At 51.1% G+C, this 19,116-nt stretch overlaps 1 protein-coding gene and 1 long non-coding RNA gene across 4 annotated transcripts in view; one reads left to right on the top strand and one right to left on the bottom strand.

Annotated features, from left to right (window-relative positions):
* Window positions 1–4,353: 4,353 nt before the first annotated feature.
* LOC143696167 (uncharacterized) lies at window positions 4,354–4,724 on the top strand. The gene is made up of 3 exons (XR_013185596.1): window positions 4,354–4,375; window positions 4,502–4,621; window positions 4,681–4,724. It is a non-coding gene; the product is annotated as an uncharacterized LOC143696167 (long non-coding RNA).
* ANTXR1 (ANTXR cell adhesion molecule 1) overlaps window positions 4,685–19,116 on the bottom strand; it is a 46,551-nt gene continuing 32,119 nt past the window's right edge. The window contains exons 14-18 of one of the 3 annotated variants that reach the window (XM_054650665.2): window positions 15,962–16,003; window positions 12,200–12,295; window positions 11,048–11,215; window positions 8,443–8,523; window positions 4,685–5,262 (exon numbers count right to left, since the gene is read on the bottom strand). In XM_054650665.2, the coding sequence (XP_054506640.1) occupies window positions 4,999–5,262; window positions 8,443–8,523; window positions 11,048–11,215; window positions 12,200–12,295; window positions 15,962–16,003 (651 nt within the window). In that variant the 3' untranslated portion in view covers window positions 4,685–4,998. Of the gene's footprint in view, window positions 6,378–8,442; window positions 8,524–11,047; window positions 11,216–12,199; window positions 12,296–12,726; window positions 13,717–15,961; window positions 16,004–19,116 lie in introns of those variants that run through there. The other 2 variants (XM_077191661.1, XM_077191662.1) reach the window with 2 other exon arrangements.

The following is a 19,116-nucleotide window of genomic DNA, read 5'->3' as shown; positions in this document are numbered from 1 at the left end:
CCCTGCCAGTGGAAGCTTGGTTATTCCTGTGGTGCCTGAGCCACTTTGTGTGAGATCCATTCTGGGAGGAATGGACACTTCAGGCTCTGTCCCACCCCAAAAAAATCAGGTTTTGTGTCAGGAGTGCTCTGGGTTCTGGGAGGAAAACGTCCAAGTGTGAGTTCCCAGCACAGTGAAAAACCACTCGGTGGAAATCAGCGAAAATTTTCTTTTTTTCCTGAAGATTTTCAGGAAATTGCAAGGAATGGCTCAGAGCCCATGGGAGGTTTGTGTATTCTTTAATAATAATAATAACATCAAGGCCAGCAATCAGGAGTAATGACTGGGTTTAACAAAGGACACATTGAACATGCAACACACAGAGGGGTGAAACATCCCTGCACAGCCCTGAGCTGACACCAACCAACCCCAAACCAGCCCCTCTGCTCCCCAAAATCACCCCAAACCTTCCCAAAATCACCCCAAACCTTCCCAAAATCACCCCAAACCTTCCCCAAATCACCCCAAACCTTCCCCAAATCACCCCAAACCTTCCCCAAATCACCCCAAACCTTCCCAAAATCACCCCAAACCCTCCCCAAAATCACCCCAAACCCGCCAAAGCCCCCAGAGCCCCTCCCCAAAACCAGGGGAGCAGAGGGAGCATCCACAGAGCTCACGTGGGCAAGGAAAATGAAATAAAATAAACCAAAATAAACCAAAATAAACCAAAATAAACCAGAAGCTGAGCCTCAGTCAGAGGTTCAGCCCTTGGAGGCTGCCAGGCCCTGGCAGAGCTGTGAAGGAAGGGCAGCAAAGGCATTTCCCAGCTTTTTTTGGGGAATATTTCAGCCAGGGCTGGGCAGGGAAAGGTCACCCAGGCTACAAATGGCACCACGGGGGTGCTCCAGCTCTTCGACCTCATTTACATGGCATTAATTGGCATTAATTGGCATTAATTGGCAGCTGGCTGGGATCCTGCAGCAAGGTTTCACCCCCAGCCTTCAGTGGAGTCCCCAAATTCATCTTCGGGGTCCAGCAAAAGCGGAGTGGGGGCTTTTAAAGGCGCCTGAGGGATTTGTGGGAGCTGTTCCTGCAGCCAGATTTGGGCTGGTCCTAAATCACAGCGCCCCAAAATGGGTGGGGAGGGACCTTAAAGCCCACCCAGTGCCACCCCTGCCGTGCCAGGGACACTTCTCTGTCCCAGGTGGCTCCAGCTTGGCCTTGGGGGCATTTCCGGGGATGTGGAATTCCATCCCCACCCTCACGTGGGAGAATTCCCTCCTAAATTCAAACCAAACACAAAATTCACCCCAGACAGGCTCTGGTTTTTGTGGGTCACCAAATCCTATCTTCTGCAGAATTGGGTTTTTTTTTCCAGCCAGATCCAGGTGCAGAAATGCCCTGCCCCAGTTAATGCCATGTAAAACAGGTGCTCGTCACTACAGGAAATATTTGTACATTTATATATATATATATATATAAAAAAAAAAAGCAATACAACCATAAAGAAAAAAATACAACAAGCACAGCTTGATACGATAACATGCCATGAAATGTCATTGGCTTTATAATAATTTACTACAACTTGAAAAATGTTCTTTTATCCACAAGGGATGGGAAATGCTTCCATCTAACATATGGTAAGCATGCAGCAACAATATGTACAACAAAAATTTGGAGCTTGTTTTTCATTCTCAAACTGGATGATTACAAAGGGAGCATTTGAAAATTCTGATTTTTCCTAGCCTGATCTAGGCTTTATTTTGCTTCTTTAAATCTGCAGGGGTTGGGGTTTTTTCCCTTAGTTTGGGGAGAATGAGAATTTCTATGTACATCTGCAAAAATGCCATGGAGAATACACAGCTTTTACATTTCCCCCAGCAGGAGGTTTATTGGTTAATTAACCAATTAATTAACCCCCTTATTGGCTAACCAACACTATAAAAATAAAATTCTCAACGCTGTCTTGTGGAAAATCAATTTCCCCCCCAAACATTTTTGAAATGCTGAGGATCTGTGGGGGACAGGGATCCTGTGTTACACGGTCCCAGGTTTCACACCTTCCACGGTGGAACAAATCACAGCAAACCAGACCAGACTCGACCAAACCAGACCAGACCAAACCCAACCAAACCCGACCAAACCCAACCAAACCAGACCAGACTCAACCAAACCCAACCAAACCCAACCAAATCACAGCAAACCAGACCAGACTCAACCAAACCAGACCAAACCCAACCAAATCACAGCAAACCAGACCAGACTCAACCAAACCAGACCAGACTCAACCAAACCCAACCAAACCAGACCAAATCACAGCAAACCAGACCAGACTCAACCAAACCCAACCAAACCAGACCAAATCACAGCAAACCAGACCAAACCAAACTCAACCAAACCCAACCAAACCAGACCAAATCACAGCAAACCAGACCAGACCAGACTCAACCAAACCAGACCAAACCAGACAAAACCCAACCAAACCCGACCAACCCAACCAAACCCGACCAGACCAAATCAGACCAGACCAAACCCAACCAAACCCAACCAAACCAGACCAACCCGACCAAACCAGACCAAACCCAATCCAACCAAACCCGACCAAACCAGACCAAATCACAGCAAAGCAAACCAGACCAATCCAAACCAAACCAAACCAGACTAATCCAAAGCAGACCAAACCCAACCAAACCAATCCAAAGCAAACCAGACCAGACCAAACCCAACCAAATCAACAAAACCAAAACTAACCCAACCACACCAAGACAAACCAGACCCAACCAAACCACACCTAACCAGACCAAATCACACCAAACCAAACCAAAGCAACCATACCAACTAAAGCAAAGCAACCAAAGCAACCAAACCCAACCCAACCAAACCAGACCAAATCCAACCCAACCAAACCAACCAATCCAATCCAAACCAAACCCAACCAAAGCAACCAAACCAGACCAAACCAATCCAAACCAAACCCAACCCAACCAAACCAATCCAAATCAAACCAATCCAAACCAAACCCAACCAAACCAATCCAAACCAAACCCAACCAAACCAACCAATCCAATCCAAATCAAACCAATCCAAACCAAACCAAACCAAACCAATCCAAACCAAACCCAACCAAACCAACCAAACCCAACCAACCGAATCAGACCAACCAAACCAAGCCAAAGCCAGGAGCTCTTTGCCTGACCAGATCCCATCCATCCATGAGGGATCTCACCCCAGCTCGTGTGGAGTGGGGGGCTCTGAGCTTCCCCTGCCCCTGGCAGTGCCCGGGGGGGGCAGGAACTGGGACAATGGGGTGGGGGAGCAGCACAGGGGGCTCAGGGGCTGCTCCGTGCTGCCTGCACACAGAGCAGGGCTCAAAGGGGGCACGGGGAGAACGGGGAGAACAGGGGAGCACAGGGAGAACGGGGGATCAGGGGATCAGGGACGCACAGGGGAGCCCAGGGGATCAGGGGAGCACAGGGAGAACAGGGGAGCACAGAGAGAACGGGGGATCAGGGGAGAACAGGGAGAACGGGGGATCAGGGGATCAGGGGAGCACAGCCTGCACACAGAGCAGGGCTCAAAGGGAGCACAGGGGAGCCCAGGGGATCAGGGGAGCACAGGGAGAACAGGGGAGCACAGGGAGAACAGGGGATCAGGGGAGCACAGAGAGAACGGGGGATCGGGGGAGAACAGGGAGAACAGGGGGATCAGGGGATCAGGGGAGCACGGCCTGCACACAGAGCAGGGCTCAAAGGGAGCCCAGCCCCAGCTCCTCAGGGCTCACAGCTTTGTCTCACCTGACCTGGCAGAGGGAGGGAGGCGCCCAGAGCCTCTGCCAGGGGTTCCCTGCTCTCCTTGCCCAAAGGGGCCAGGGCAGGTCTCCACTGAGTCTCTTTCCTCCACTCCCTTTCCTCCTTGAGAGTTTTTTCCTTTTTTCCCCCCCCTTGTTTTGCTACAAAAGCTAGAACTGGTATTTCCAAAAGCATTTCTGTGCCTGGTAAAAACCAAGGTGAGAACGTTTGCTATTGACAGAGCTGCAGCTACAAAGGTGATTTCTCTGCTGGGGCATTTCCAGAGGGAGTTTTGTGAGAGCTGCCGGGGCTCTGGGGATCCCCTGGGCTGCAGGTGGGGCTCGGGGGGCTGCAGGAGGCAGGGATGCTCTGGGCAGAGCAGGGGGCAGCAGAAATGCAGCCAGTGCATTTCCTGGCAGTGAGGATGATGAGGGCGGAGCAGGGGGAGCACACGGCTCCTCCTCATCCAGAGCAGGGCAGGCAGCTGCTACTTGTTCAGGAAAGGAAAAGAAAGCAAAACAAAACCACCCAAACCCCTCCCCAAAATCCCAGGTGTCCAGGCATGCCAGGTGCCCAGGTGTGCCAGGTGTGTCCAGGTGTGCCAGGTGTGCCAGGTGTGCCAGACATCCAGGTGTGCCCAGGTGTCCAGGTGAGCCAGGTGTGTCCAGGTGCACCCAGGTCTGCCAGGGGCCCAGGTGAGCCCAGGTGTGCAGGTGTGTCCAGATGTCCAGGTGTGCCCAGGTGTGCCCAGGTGGGCTCAGGTCTCCAGGTGCCCAGGTGCATCCAGGTGTCCAGATGAGCCAGATGTGCCCAGGTGTGCCCAGGTGTGCCAGGCATGCCCAGGTGTACAGGTGCACCAGGTGTGCCCAGGTGTGTCCAGGTGTGCCCAGGTGTACCCAGGCATGCCCAGGTGTACAGGTGTACCAGGTGTGCCCAGGCGTGCCCAGGTGTGCCAGGCATGCCCAGGTGTGCCAGATGTGCCATCCTGCAGAGCGTCCCGTGGTGGCACAGGGGACCCAGGGGTGGCTCGGGGCTCTCGGTGGCTGCTGTGGCTCCCGGCGTTGGTGGCACTGATGCTCGGGGGGGGTGCAGAGAGGGGAGAAGGTTCCAGAAGAGGCCGGGATGGGGGGGGGGGGGCGGAGCTGCTGCGCTGTCCCAGGGCAGGGATGGGATATTGGGGGGGGGGGGTACAGTACCGAGAGAGCCCCGGGGGTACGGGGGGGACCCCTCAGGCCGTGGGGCGGGGCGGGGGCCGGGACGGGGGCGGGGCCCGGGCGGGGGGCGGGGCCTGGGGCGGGGGGGGCAGCGGGGGCAGCGTGGAGGAGGGGGAGGGGGCGTGGGGGGAGCTGGGGGGAGGGGGGCTGTAGATGGGGGCGGGGCCGGGGGGGGTGTAGATGGGCGCGGGGGGCGGGGCGCAGGGGTAGGAGTTGTTCAGGGGGTACTTGGGGGGCGCCTCCGCGTTCTTCACCCGCGTGAAGTTGATGCAGCGGCCCTGGAACGGAGAGCGGGAGCGGGGGGGGAGTTACTGGGGCAGGAATCAGGAATTGTCACCGTCACGGCAGGGGATGGAGCCACGGTCACCTTCCCATCCCACCTTTGGCCGCCACCATGGCACTGGATGGAGCCACGGTCACCTTCCCATCCCACCTTTGGCCACCACCCTGGCATGGGATGGAGCCACAGACCTCCCTGTCCCAACCCCGGCCACCACCCTGGCATGGGATGGAGCTCAGAGACCCCCCTGTCCCACCCTTGGTCACCACCATGGCACAGCTGGGACCTCTCAGACCTTCCCATCCCACCCTGACCACCACCATGGCATGGGATGGAGCTCTCAGATCCTCCCATCCCAGCCTGGGATGGCAGGAACCTCCCATCCCACCCCTGACCAGCACCATGGAGCTCTCAGACCCCCCTGTCCCAGCCCTGGTACCACCATGGTGTACCAGGAGCCTCACAGACGCCCCTGTCCCACCTCTGGCCACCACCATGGTGTACCAGGAGCCTCACAGACGCCCCTGTCCCACCTCTGGCCATCCCCATGCCATGGCTGGGACCTCCCATCCCGTCCCACCCTTGCCTGTGACCGTGGTCCGAGGGGTTTTCAGGATGAAGAAGAGAGGAGAACGTTGGCTCCACCACCCTGCATGGCACGGAGCTCTCAGAGCTTCCCACCCCACCCTTTACCAGGCTCAAGGAATTTTAGCTCAGCTGGGCCATTTTCCTGCTCAGAACTGTTCCTGAAGGGCCCCCACTCCCCCCCAGGCTGTCTCCACAGCCCAGGGCTCCTCAGGAGCCAGCAAATTGCTGCTCTTGCTCTTTGGTGCTAAGCTACAGTTTGTTGTACAGTTTTAAACAAAACCTTTGCCCTCTGAGCTGTTATTTTCTCTTTTTTTTTTCCCCCTCACAAGCTCCACCTGCAAAAGATCCCACTGTAAATACTCAGATGTCAGAATCAGCATTACTGTATCATGGATTCATTCCTTTGGATATGAAATCATCCCCAAAGGCACCAGAGCATTTCTGGATCCTTTCTTTACTTTTGGCCTGCTGAGCACGAGCTCATTTTGTGTTTTACTCTTTCCTCTCCCAAAGTAAATGTTTTTCCTGGTGGAAAAAAAAAAAAAAAGCCAAATGGAGCAGATTTTTGGGGGATTTTTGCAGGTTTTAAATGCCCTGCCCAGCCCTGCATCCTCTGTCCCTGACAGAGAGTCCCAGACAGCTCTGCCAGCTGTGCATGGGGGGAAACATCTGCCTGGGAGGGAAAAGGGCTCCAAAAAACCCAAAATCAGAGATTCCACAGAGCCCTGAACAGCCCAAAATCAGAATAATTCCCACAGTGTTTGGTGAGGAATAATTCCCAGAGCTTTTGGTCAGGAATAATTCCTTCTGTGTTTGGTCAGGAATATTTTGGTGAGGAATAATTCCCACAGCATTTGGTGAGGAATAATTCCCACAGCATTTGAGGAATAATATAATATATAATATATAATATATAATATATAATATATAATATATAATATATAATATAGGTTATTCAAAGAAACAAAAAAGGACTGAAAAGGAAATTTTACAGTGGTGAGATTCCACCAGTAAACTTCCAAAAACCCCCTCTTTTCCCTGAATCTTCATTATTTTGGGTAGGACAAGTCTCTACACATTATTTGTTGTACCTTTGCTCTCTTTACACCCTTCTCTATCTGCATTCACCTATTTAAGCACAAAATGAAAATGCAATTTATGCGATGCAATAACAAATTAAACCCCAGTCTGGTCTCTGATTGAGGAGCTCCTGGCCAGCTCTGAGCTTGAAACACGTTTTGAAAACCTCATAAATTCCTGACAGAGCAACAATTATCAATGAAGTGCAGCTGGCACTGCAGAGAAACAGGAATTGTTTGGGTCCTGTGGGCAATTTGCACGAATAAGGGCTCCTGTGTTCCATTAGAAAAGGGATAAAGTTCCCTAAAAATGCATCTCTTACATCACCTCTCTATTTGTGATACGAAAATAACCCCGTTAATGCTGACAGGAATGCAAAGCCAGTCTGCTGAAAACGCCAGGGGACCGCAGGAATCCCGTGTGACCTCAGCGCCTCGGGATATTGGAACCATCTGGGGCCATCTGGGGCCATCCGGGACAATCTGGGGCCATCTGGGACCCTCTGGGACAATCTGGGACCCTCTGGAACCATCTGGGACCCTCTGGGGCCATCTGGGACCATCCGGGACCCTCTGGGACCCTCTGGGACCATCCGGGACCCTCTGGGACCATCTGGGACCCTCTGGGACCCTTTGGGACCCTCTGGGACCATCCGGGACCCTCTGGGGCCATCCGGGACCCTCTGGGAAAATCTGGGACCATCCGGGACCCTCTGGGACCCTCTGGGACCATCCGGGACCCTCTGGGGCCATCCGGGACCCTCTGGGACCCTCTGGGGCCATCTGGGACCCTCTGGGACCATCTGGGACCATCCGGGACCCTCTGGGACAATCTGGGACCCTCTGGGACAATCTGGGACCATCTGGGACCCTCTGGGACCCTCTGGGACCCTCTGGGACCATCCGGGACCCTCTGGGACCCTCTGGGGCCATCTGGGGCCATCTGGGACCCTCTGGGGCCATCTGGGACTCTGCTGGTGACCCCAGGGCTCTGCCAGGGGCTGCAGAGCACAGCAGCCAAACCCAGAGGGGACAGGGGGACAGAGTGACAGGGATGGCAGAGCTGGCAGAGTGACAGAGGTGATCAGAGGTGGCAGAGGTGACAGGGGTGGCAGGGGTGACTGACAGAGGTGGCAGAGGTGACAGAGGAGGTGACAGAGGAGGTGACAGGGCTGGCAGAGGTGACAGAGGTGGCAAAGGTGATCAGAGGTGACAGGGGTGACACAGGAGGTGACAGACGAGATCAGAGGTGGCAGAGAAGGTGACAGAGGTGATCAGAGATGGCAGAGGAGGTAGCAGGGCAGACAGGGCTGGCAGAGGTGACAGAGGTTACAGAGGTGACGGGGGGGTGACAGAGGAGGTGGCAGTGCTGACAGAGGAGGTGACAGAGGTGACAAGGAAGGTGACAGGAGAGGTGACAGAGGTGACAGAGGTGACGGGGGGGTGACAGGGGAGGTGACAAGGAAGGTGACAGGGGGGTGGCAGTACCATCGGGCTCTGCAGTCCCTTACCTTGTCCCCGGGCTGCGGGCGCATCACGGACACGCGGTCGTAGCCCTTCCTCAGCAGCACCCAGAGCGCGTCCAGCTTGCCCTGGGGGGACACAAACGGGGGGTTTGGCCTGCCCTGGTCGTGTGTGACAGGTAACAGCATCAGGTGTGTGACAGCTCTGTCATGTGTGTGACAGGCAACAGCATCAGGTGTGTGACACATAACAGCATCAGGTGTGTGTGATAACAGCATCAGGTGTGTGATAACAGCCCTCAGGTGTGTGACAGCTCTGTCATGTGTGTGACAGGTAACAGCATCAGGTGTGTGACAGATCTGTCATGTGTGTGACAGGTAACAGCATCAGGTGTGTGTGATAACAGCCCTCAGGTGTGTGACAGCTCTGTCATGTGTGTGACAGGTAACAGCATCAGGTGTGTGACACATAACAGCATCAGGTGTGTGTGATAATAGCATCAGGTGTGTGACAGATCTGTCATGTGTGTGACAGGTAACAGCATCAGGTGTGTGTGATAACAGCCCTCAGGTGTGTGACAGGTAACAGCATCAGGTGTGTGACAGATCTGTCAGGTGTGTGACAGGTAACAGCATCAGGTGTGTGACACATAACAGCATCAGGTGTGTGTGATAACAGCATCAGGTGTGTGACAGATCTGTCATGTGTGTGACAGGTAACAGCATCAGGTGTGTGACAGGTAACAGCCCTCAGGTGTGTGACAGATCTGTCATGTGTGTGACAGGTAACAGCATCAGGTGTGTGTGATAACAGCCCTCAGGTGTGTGACAGGTTACAGCCCTCAGGTGTGTGACAGGTACCAGCCCTCAGGTGTGTGACAGGTACCAGCCCTCCTTCCTGGAAATGAGGATTATAAATCCCCAGCGAGGACAGAAATGTCTGTGTGAGTGTCCTGGGCCAGGACTGAGGGTGGAAATGTGAGCTGGGCGTGTCAGAGGGGCTGGGGAAGGGCTCGGTGTCCTCACCCCGAGCTGATTCCCCTGCTCTGGGTGGGATCCCCAGGCCTGTGAGGGGCACAGTTCACATTTGGGGTGTTTGGGGGCTCCTGTGTGAGCCCAGATGCCTGGGGTCTGACCAAGACTCCCTTCCATGGGGCAGAGTGCTCCTGTTCCCTTTCCAGGGATCCAAAATTCCCCTCTGGGGTCTCCATCCTGCTGCTCAGCCCAGAGCTGAGCTGGGGCTCGCAGGGGTGGAGGCAGACACGAGAAATGACTGCATGGAACTCATTTCCAGAGGATGTGGGGGGAAACTTCCCAAGGTGAGAGCCAGGAAAGTCTGGGATTCTCAAAGGGAGAGGCAAGAAACTTCTCTGTCAGATCCTTCTGCATTTGGACCCAGAACTCCTCAGAGCTGAGGGAAACCACCCCTGGTGCTCCAAGCCATCCTCCCCCTGCAGCAGAGCTGCTGGGAGCCCTTGATCTCCTGTCCACCCTGACAGCTCTAGAAATGAGCACCTTTTCCTTCCATTTCTCCTTCAGGAAACCGGAGGCAAAGCGACAACTTTCCATGGAACAAATTTTAAAAAATTAAAAAAAAAAAAAAAAAATTCCTCTTTACTCTGCAGTCCCAATTTCCAAGAGCCTGCCATGGTTTCTTGGGGAAAGCCAAGAGCTCCATCTCTGGGAGCCTGTGAGACATCTGGGTGGAAGAGAGGGAGTGTGCATCATGGAAAGGATGATGGCTGGAGACAGGGGATGGCAAAGCTTTCTCCTGGAAGCAGAAAACCTCCCCTGCTCTCCACGGATGGGCTGGGGCTCCGTGTCTGGAGCTCCTCCACAGCTCCAGCACGAGGTCACTTGCAGGAAAAAAAAAAATGATATGCAAGGTCTGAAGGCAAACAAAGCCTCGAATCCTGCTGGATCTGAAGCCCAGAGAGAAGAAACACTCGGGGCAGATGACAAACGAGGGAGTGCACGGCTCCAGCCCTGGAATTTCCTCTGAATTCATGGTGAACTCAGCCCTGCACTGACCCTGAGTTACCCCAGTGCTCCTGAGACCTGCTGGGGTCAGGCACAGGCACCTTTGGAGCTTTCTGTGAGCCCAGGTGGGACTGGAGGGACAGGGGCTGGAGGAGGGACAGGGACACACGGCCAGGCAGTGCTGGGGTGGCTGGGATCCACCTGGGATCCACCTGGGATCCACCTGAGCTTCCCCTGGCAGTGCAGGAGGGGCTGGGATCCACCTGGGATCCACCTGGGATCCACCTGAGCTTCCCCTGGCAGTGCTGGGGTGGCTGGGATCCACCTGGGATCTACCTGGGATCCACCTGGGATCCACCTGAGCTTCCCCTGGCAGTGCAGGAGGGGCTGGGATCCACCTGGGATCCACCTGGGATCCACCTGAGCTTCCCCTGGAGTGCTGGGGTGGATGGGATCCACCTGGGATCCACCTGGGATCTACCTGAGCTTCCCCTGGAGTGCTGGGGTGGCTGGGATCCACCTGGGATCCACCTGGGATCCACCCTGGCAGTGCAGGAGGGGCTGGGATCCACCTGGGATCCACCTGGGATCCACCCTGGCAGTGCTGGAGGGGCTGGGAAATACATTTTAAATGTCATTTCAACAAAAGGTTCTGCTGGTGCCCGGGGCTCACCTTGATGGGCGAGTACCACCTCTGCGGGGCCGAGGCCCGGCGGGTGCTGCTGCCCAGGCTCCTGGGCTCGGGGAACTCGAACTCCTGCTCGGGCATCTTCACACGGGCGTTCTTGGCCTTCTCCAGCTTGGCACCTTCCTCCGTGGAGCCCTTCTCACCCCAGCGCACCTGGAACCGGGGAGCAGGGCCGGGATGGGGGCAGGATCGGGGTCGGGGTCAGGGGCAGGATCAGGATCAGGGATGGGATTGGGATCGGGATCAGGATTAGGGGCAGAATCAGGGTCAGGGTTAGGGTTAGGGTCAGGATTGGGATTGGGATTGGGATCAGGCTCAGAAGCAGGGTCAGGATTAGGGTCAGGGTTAGGATGAGGGGCAGGATCAGAGTCAGGGTCAGGATTGGGATTGGGATTGGGATCAGGATCAGGATCAGGATTAGGGGCAGAACCAGGCTCAGGGCCAGGGCCAGGGCCAAGGCCAGGATCAGAACCAGGGTCAGGATCAGGGTCAGAACCAGGGTCAAGATCAGGGTTAGGATCAGGATTAGGGGCAGGATCAGGACCAGGGCCAAGGCCAGGATCAGAATCAGGGTCAGGATCAAGGTCAGGACCAGGATCAGGGTCAGGGCCAGGATCAAGGTCAGGACCAGGGTCAGGATCAGGGTCAGGATCAGGGTCAGAACCAGGGTCAAGATCAGGGTCAGGATCAGGATTAGGGGCAAAATCAGGGCCAAGGCCAGGATCAGAATCAGGGTCGGGATCAAGGTCAGGATCAGGGTCAGAACCAGGGTCAGGATCAGGATCAGGCTGTGCCACCCCTGCTGGAGGAGCAGCCCTGCCTCTGGGTGTCCCCAGCTGAACAGCAATGCACAGCCTGGGAGGTTTGTTTCTAGACTGCAGCCCAAATTTTCAGCTCGTCCTTCATGGTGGTTTATGAGAAATGTGGCAGTGGAGGAGCTTTTCAAGAGAACTAAAACCATCTCCTGCTAATTTGTGTGGCAGCGCTGCCCTGTGTCGCAAGCATGGACCAGGACGTTGCTAAACTCCAGGAATCTGTGTTTGCCTCCTCAATATTCCCGCACAAAAATGATTTGGGCTCCTGAAAGCCTCAGGAGGGCTGTGCCTGGCCCTGGGTGCCCTGCTGGGCTCTCCTCACCTCCATCCGCTTGATGCCGCCCACGCCTCGCCCTCCGTAGTAAGAGGCATCCACTGTTGGCCACTTCTTCTTGGGCAGCCCATCATCATCCTCCTCCTGCAAAACAGAGCAGGGCTGCAGCTGCCAGGGGAGCCAGCAGGGATGGGAGGGAATGAGCAGGGATGGGAGGGAATGAGCAGGCTTTGAAAAGAATGAGATTTTGGGATGGGAAGGATGAGCAGGGATGGGAGGAGATGGAAGGGATGGGAAGGAATGAGCAGGGATAGAAAGGAATGAGCAGGGATGGGAATGAGCAGGGATGGGAATGAGCAGGGATGGGAAGGAATGAGCAGGGATGGGAAGGGATGGAAGGGAATGAACAGGGATGGAAATGGATGAGCAGGGATAGAAAGGAATGGGAAGGGATGAGCAAGGATGGAAATGGATAGAAAGGAATGAGCAGGGATGGGAAGGGGTGAGCAGGGATAGAAAGGAATGGGAAGGGATGGAAAGGAATGGAAGGGAATGAGCAGGGATGGGAATGAGCAGGGATGGGAAGGGATGGGAAGGAATGAGCAGGGAATGAGCAGGGATGGAAAGGAATGAGCAGTCCCAGGCTGCCTTGTCCTGGTTCAGGCCAGGTTCTGGTCTGTGCCCTGTTCTTTTGCAGAGCATGGACACTCGTGAAAGGACAATGTGTGTGTCAACACCAGCACGTGGAAGGGACAGCCCAGCTCCAGCAGGAATGAGATTTTGGGGTTTTTCAGCCCCAAAGTCACAAAAATGCAATTAACTCCTGTAATGCACCTGGAGCAGCTGCCCATGGGAGCCCATGTGGCTTGTGTGTGTGTGTGAAAAATGAGATTTAAATTGTGTGTCCTGCCCTTGCTCGCTGCAGCATCCCATGGTGACATTCACATTTGGGTGACTTAACACATCAAGCAAATTCCCCTCGGTTTATTTAAAATGAGCCTGCTAAAGCTCCAGCGAAATTCAAGGTGTTTTAAATCCTCTGCCAGGTCAGAGTGTGCACTTAACAGAGCCTTTCCCTTTAATTTCTACAGTTCAGGCTGTGAACTGGCAAAGCAGAAAAGCAGAGTTCATCAAAAACGTGAAGTATTTCCTGTGAAAAACGTGGAGAGAAAAGAAAAATGGTCCCTCTCTCTTTTTTCTTCTCCTTTCCTTAATTTTTCACAGGGATTTGGCTAAACTCCAAAACTTAGGAGCTTTCCAAAACTGGAAAAGCCAAAAATACTTTGAAATTGAAACTCCCCATCAGGAAAACTGAAAAACTGGGTGGTGGTGGTGAGGGGGGGGGAGAAGAAAAAAAATCCAAGAAAAACTCCGGTTTTCACGGCAACCAAAAGCATTTCAGTTTATCAAAACACAAGAAACTGGGCTGCAAAACGTGTCCTGAGCCAAGGGAAGGGTGAACAACTGGTCACAAGCACCAGGCTCCTCTCCTCAGGGCTGCCGAGGCTCTGTGCTGCAAATCCAGAACTCAAGATCTCTGCGTGATGTTTTCCATGAGGATTTTTCTTGTGTTAAAAAAAAAAAAAAAAAAAAAAAAAAAAAAAGGAAAAAGAAAAAGAATAAAAAAAAAAAAGAAGAAAAAAGGGAAAAAAGGGGAAAAAAAAAGGAAAAAAAGGATAAAAAAGGGAAAAAAAAAGAAAGAAAAAAGTGGAAGCAAAGCCATGGAAATATTTTCCTTCAGCAATTCTCTTTTCTCTCCCCTCGGCTCGGCACAGACTGGACTCCTCACAACAGGAAATACCAAGGTTTGGGAAGTTTTCCCCACAAGCCCTGCGAGCCCAGGGCAGCCGCACGCCCCACAAACAAAGGAGTCACAAGTTTGCTGCAGCCCGAGCCTGTTTACATCAACGGGAGGGCAGGGGGGGTTCTGCAATGCAAAAAGAGCCCCCAGAGCCCTGTCCTGCAGGCCTGGCCGTGTGCCCACCACGCTGGGGGAACTGGGAATGGCTGGGAGAGGGAGGAGCAGGGGATGGGAGGGAAAACGAGCCCAAATTTCACATCCAGCGCCCCAGTTTGGGGTGGATTCCCACCCCCTGCCTGCCCCAGCTGTGTTTCCCTCCACCTGAGGAGCTGCAGCTCCAAAAGCAGCCCAAGAAAATCCAAGAGCATTTGAGGATGCTGGGAATTGACCGTGCAGGACCTGGCACCTTCCCAGCCCCACAATCTGCTTTGGATGGAGCTGGAGTTTCTTTTAAGGAGCAAGGAGAAGCAGGACAGAGCTGCATTTCACAGTCAGGGACCCAGATCCAGGAGTGCTGGGCTGCAGAAAACAAAGATCTGTGTTTATCTCCGAGGCCAGGCTGGGCTCTGGATGCTGTGACCCTGACCTGAGGGAACCTCATCCGTGGGTAACACAAGGATAATTCAGGCTCCACAAGGGACGGCTGAACCACTCCGGGTAGGAACTCAAACGAAATTTGGCCAGATATTAAAAAAAAAAATAAAAAAAAAAGAATTGGACAGCTTCCCCCTCTCCCCACCCTTATAATTATTTTCCCAGTTGTCTCTGCAGTGCCTGAATTTTGTCAGAATTCAGCATTTATGGAGAGCTCTGCCTGCACCAAGGGCTGAGCCACGGCACGAAATTCCCTTCTCTGTTGAGAGATTTCTCACTGAGTTTTAGTGTGGAAGGAGCACAGAGGAAACCCAGCTGCCCTCAGGACCCCTTTCTGCCCCTTCTCCCAGCCCAGAGCCCTTCCCAAACCCCATGGCCACCCCTTGGTGCCACTCTGGGGACGCCCTGCTGTTCCTTTCAAGGCTTTGGTGTCTTGAAGGGACCCCAGGATCTCCTCCTCTCCAGCCTGAACAACCCCAGCCTCATCCGAGCTCATCCTCGAGACACAGACGTGAAACTGAAATTCGGCCATGAGGCTGAAATTTGGCTGTGAAACTGAAATCTGGCCTGAAACTGAAATCTGGCCTGAAACTGAAATTTGGCTGTGAAAATGAAAATTGGCCATGAGGCTGAAATTTGGTTATGAAGCTGAAATCTGGCTATGAAACTGAAAATTGGCCATGAAACTGAAATTTGGCCATGAAACTGAAAATTGGCTACAGAACTGAAATTTGCCATGAAGCTGAAATCTGGCCATGAAGCTGAAATCTGGCCAGGAAGCTGAAATTAATTGGGAGTTCCTGGCCGGTGCTGGTTTCCTTGCCCAGCAGTGAGAGTCTCCCAGGGCCTCTGAAGCAGAGTTCAGTGAAACCCCTGAGAGCAGAGCTGCTTCCCCTCCTTGTTAGAGTGCAGTGCGTTCTCCTTCCTCCTGTGGCCTTCAGCTCCCAAACCTGCTGATGCAAGAATTCCTTTTTTTGTTGGTTTTTTTTTTTTCTTTTATGGCCAAGGATTTCGTGAGAAGGAAAAAATCCAACTGTAACCCTGCTGCTGCTGCTGCAATCCCTCCTGCAGGGGAGGGGGGTATCTGCAACGCCTAAAACAAATGGATTATGGACAATCAACTCCATCTTCTATTTGTCCAGAGCAAAGTGGAAAATCTTTGAGTCGAGATTTTAACGGAGTTAAACACAGGCCCAAGGGCTGTCCCTGCGTGAATCACACCTGAGTGAGGAGGGATGGCCTGAGCTGCGCTTCCCCACCTGGGAACTCACAGGTTTGGTCACCTTCACTGAGGTCAATTAATCACCTTCCCTGAGGTGCTTTAATCACCTTTTTTGAGGTCATTTAATCCCTTTTTCCTGAGGACACTGACCAAAACCCCGTCCCAAACACAGAGCAGGCTCAGGGTCGCTCACCTCGCTGTCTTCTGCGGGAGGTGGGGGAGGCTCCTTGATGATCTGGAGGGAGGAAAGAGAAGGAGAACCATAAATTCGTGTTTTGTTCCCCAAAGGCACGGGAGAAAACAGCCGGATGTGCTGCTGGGACACGTCCCCAGTGACAGCCTGGAGCTGTGGTGTTCTCTGAAAAATCCTGTCTTGATTTATATAAATAGAAAATTAAAATAAACATAAAGCCATAAATATAAATATAGAAACACAAAATAACAACTATATAAATATTTATATAAATATAAAATAAAAATATAAAAATAATATAAATATAAAAATATATAAATATTAAAAAAATAAACCTAAACATTGATATATACCATAAATAAATATATATATTTATATAGACATATCAATAAATACATATATGTAAATATATGTATGATTATATTTATATAAATATAAATATATACATACATATATGAATAGAAGAAATAGTAAACATAAACAAATAGAAATAGAAATAGAAATATAATATAAATATAATATAAATATAATTATAAATATAATTATAAATATAAATAAGGACCCAGATCTATGGCTCACTGAGGTTTCTAATAAGGCAGGGAGAGGCTGCAGCCTGCTCCAGGATATTTCCATAGAAACCATCTCAGTGCTGTGGGTGTGAGGCCATTATTTCATGCAGAAACTTTGCATGCAGGGCTTGGCAGCAGCTGCTGCCAGCGGAGCCTCCAAGAGCAACAGAGGCTTTCCAAGGGAGGGCAGGGACAGCGGGGAATTAAAAAAAAAAAAGTTAAAATTAGGTCTAAATTTAAATAAAATAAAAAGAAAAATAAAAATTAAAAATAAAAATAATAAAAATAATTGAAATTTAAATTTTTAAATTTAAATAAAATTTAAGTTTATATATATATATATATATATATATATATAAATAATAAAAATATTTAAGTTTAAATTTAAATAAAATAAAAATTATAAAAATAAAAAAATAATTGAAATGTAAATGCTTAAATTTAAATGACATTTCAGTTAAAATAATAAAAATATTTAAGTTTAAATTTTTAAATTAAAAAAAAATTAAAATTAAAATAATAATTAAATAAAACTAAACCAGAAAAATAAAAATAAAAAATTCAAATAAAAATTAAAAATTGAATAAAAAGGAAAAGAAGAAAAAGAGAAAAAAAAAAAAAAAAAAAATGCAGTCCCAGCCAGCAACAGCTTGGCCGTTTAAATGCAGAAAGGGAAAATCTCAATCACATTAAATGGCCCTGAAGTTATAAATATTTACAGGAGTTCCTCTCACTTGTGTTTTCCTCCTGTGATGAGCTCAGTGTTTTTATTTTGCTCTGCAGAGCCCCAGCCATGCAAGGCTGCAGTGATGGGAGCAGGAGGCTCTGCTGGGGAGGGGACAGGGCAGGAGGGGCTGCTGGGACACTGGGACAGAGAGCAAAAACCTGGAAATCTGGGACAATGATGAGCAAAAATGGTCAAAACTGGGACAGTGAGCAAAAATAATGATAACTGTGAAAATTACCGAAAATTACCCAAAATTATGAAAACTGTGACAATGACCAAAAACTATGAAAACAGTGGGAATCACCAAAATTATGAAAAGTATTGAAACTACCAAAACCAATGAAAACACTGGAAATTACCAAAACCAATGGGAACTCTGACAATGACCAAAAACGATGAAAACAGTGACAATGACCAAAATGATGAAAACTATTGAAACTACCAAAACCAATGAAAACTGTGAAAATGACACAAAATGATAAAAACTGTGCCAATGACCAAAAACGATGAAGACCATGACAATGACCAAAAACGATGAAAGCTATGAAAATGACCAAAACCAATGAAAACTGTGAAAGTTACTCAAAATGATATGGGGTTAAAAATCAGAATAAACCATCCAGTTTTGGTCCAGCTGAGCATCCAAGCACAATTTCTGAGCCAGCACCAGTGCAGATCCCACACTTGGAAGCGAGGCCGTGGCTGATTTCCATACATTTGCATTCCTCCCCATAGGCACACACGTACACACAGACTGGCTGATTTCTCTAAACAGATCAAGTGTTTGCTATCCCAGGCCAAAAGGGGGGAAAAAACCACATTCCTCCCATTTTTGGGTGCTTTGCACTTCTGAGAGCAACTGAGCTGCCCGAATTGGCAGCAGGGTTGGTGAATTTGGACGAGGCTACAGATGGGGGAGTTCAGTCTCCCGTGCTTTTGAGCATCTATGACCTCTCAAAGTTCAAATCTTACCAAAAAAAATAGAGAAATTCTCATTTCTGACTCGCTGAAGTTCAAATCTTACCCCCCCAAAAAAATCTCATTTCTGACTCGCTGCCCGGGCCTTCAAACAGCACAAAGCTTTTCCTTCTCCCTCTGGGTTCTGACAGCTCCAGCTCTGGGGGCATGAAATCCTCACTCTGAGGCACTGAGACACTCATTTGGGGCTCAGAAACCTTCATTTTGGGGCTCAGAAACCTTCATTTTGGGGACACTGAGACCTTCATTTTGGGGCACTTGAGACCCTCAGTTTGGGGCTCTTGAGGCCCTCAGTTTGGGGTACCAAGACCCTCATTTTGGGGCACTGACACCCTAATTTTGGGACAGTGAGACTCTCATTTTTGGGGCACTGAGACCCTCATTTTGGGACACTGAAACCTTCATTTTGGGGCTCCTCGTTTTGGGGCTCAGAATCCCTCATTTTGGGACACTGAGATCCTCATTTTTGGGACACTGAAACCTTCATTTTGGGGCTCACACTGAGCTCCTAATTTTGGGACACTGAGACTCTCATTCTGGGCCATTCAGACCCTCGTTTTGGGGCACTGAGACCCTCATTCTGGGCCATTCAGACCCTCATTTTGGGGCACTGAGATCCTCATTCTGGGCCATTCAGACCCTCGTTTTGGGGCTCCCAGAGCTGGATAACCCCGTGGCAGAGCACAGCAGCGCCACCAGCCACCTCCAGGGAGGTTAAAACCTTTGGGAAGGGCGAATTTCCTGAATTTCCTGCTGCCCTGAGATTCCTGTGGCCGCTCAGGCACAGGAAAGCAGAGGCTGAGCCCGGGTTTTGCAGACTCCAGGAATGTGTCTGGGGTGTTTTCTGTGCTCTCCACCAGCCCTGAGTGTCCAGCAATCCC

This window comes from Agelaius phoeniceus, chromosome 30 (genome assembly GCF_051311805.1).
Source record: "Agelaius phoeniceus isolate bAgePho1 chromosome 30, bAgePho1.hap1, whole genome shotgun sequence".
Taxonomy (NCBI): Eukaryota; Metazoa; Chordata; class Aves; order Passeriformes; family Icteridae; genus Agelaius; species Agelaius phoeniceus.
The sequence above is the reverse complement of the archived record's forward strand: the minus strand, read 5'-3'. Positions and strand labels throughout refer to the sequence as shown.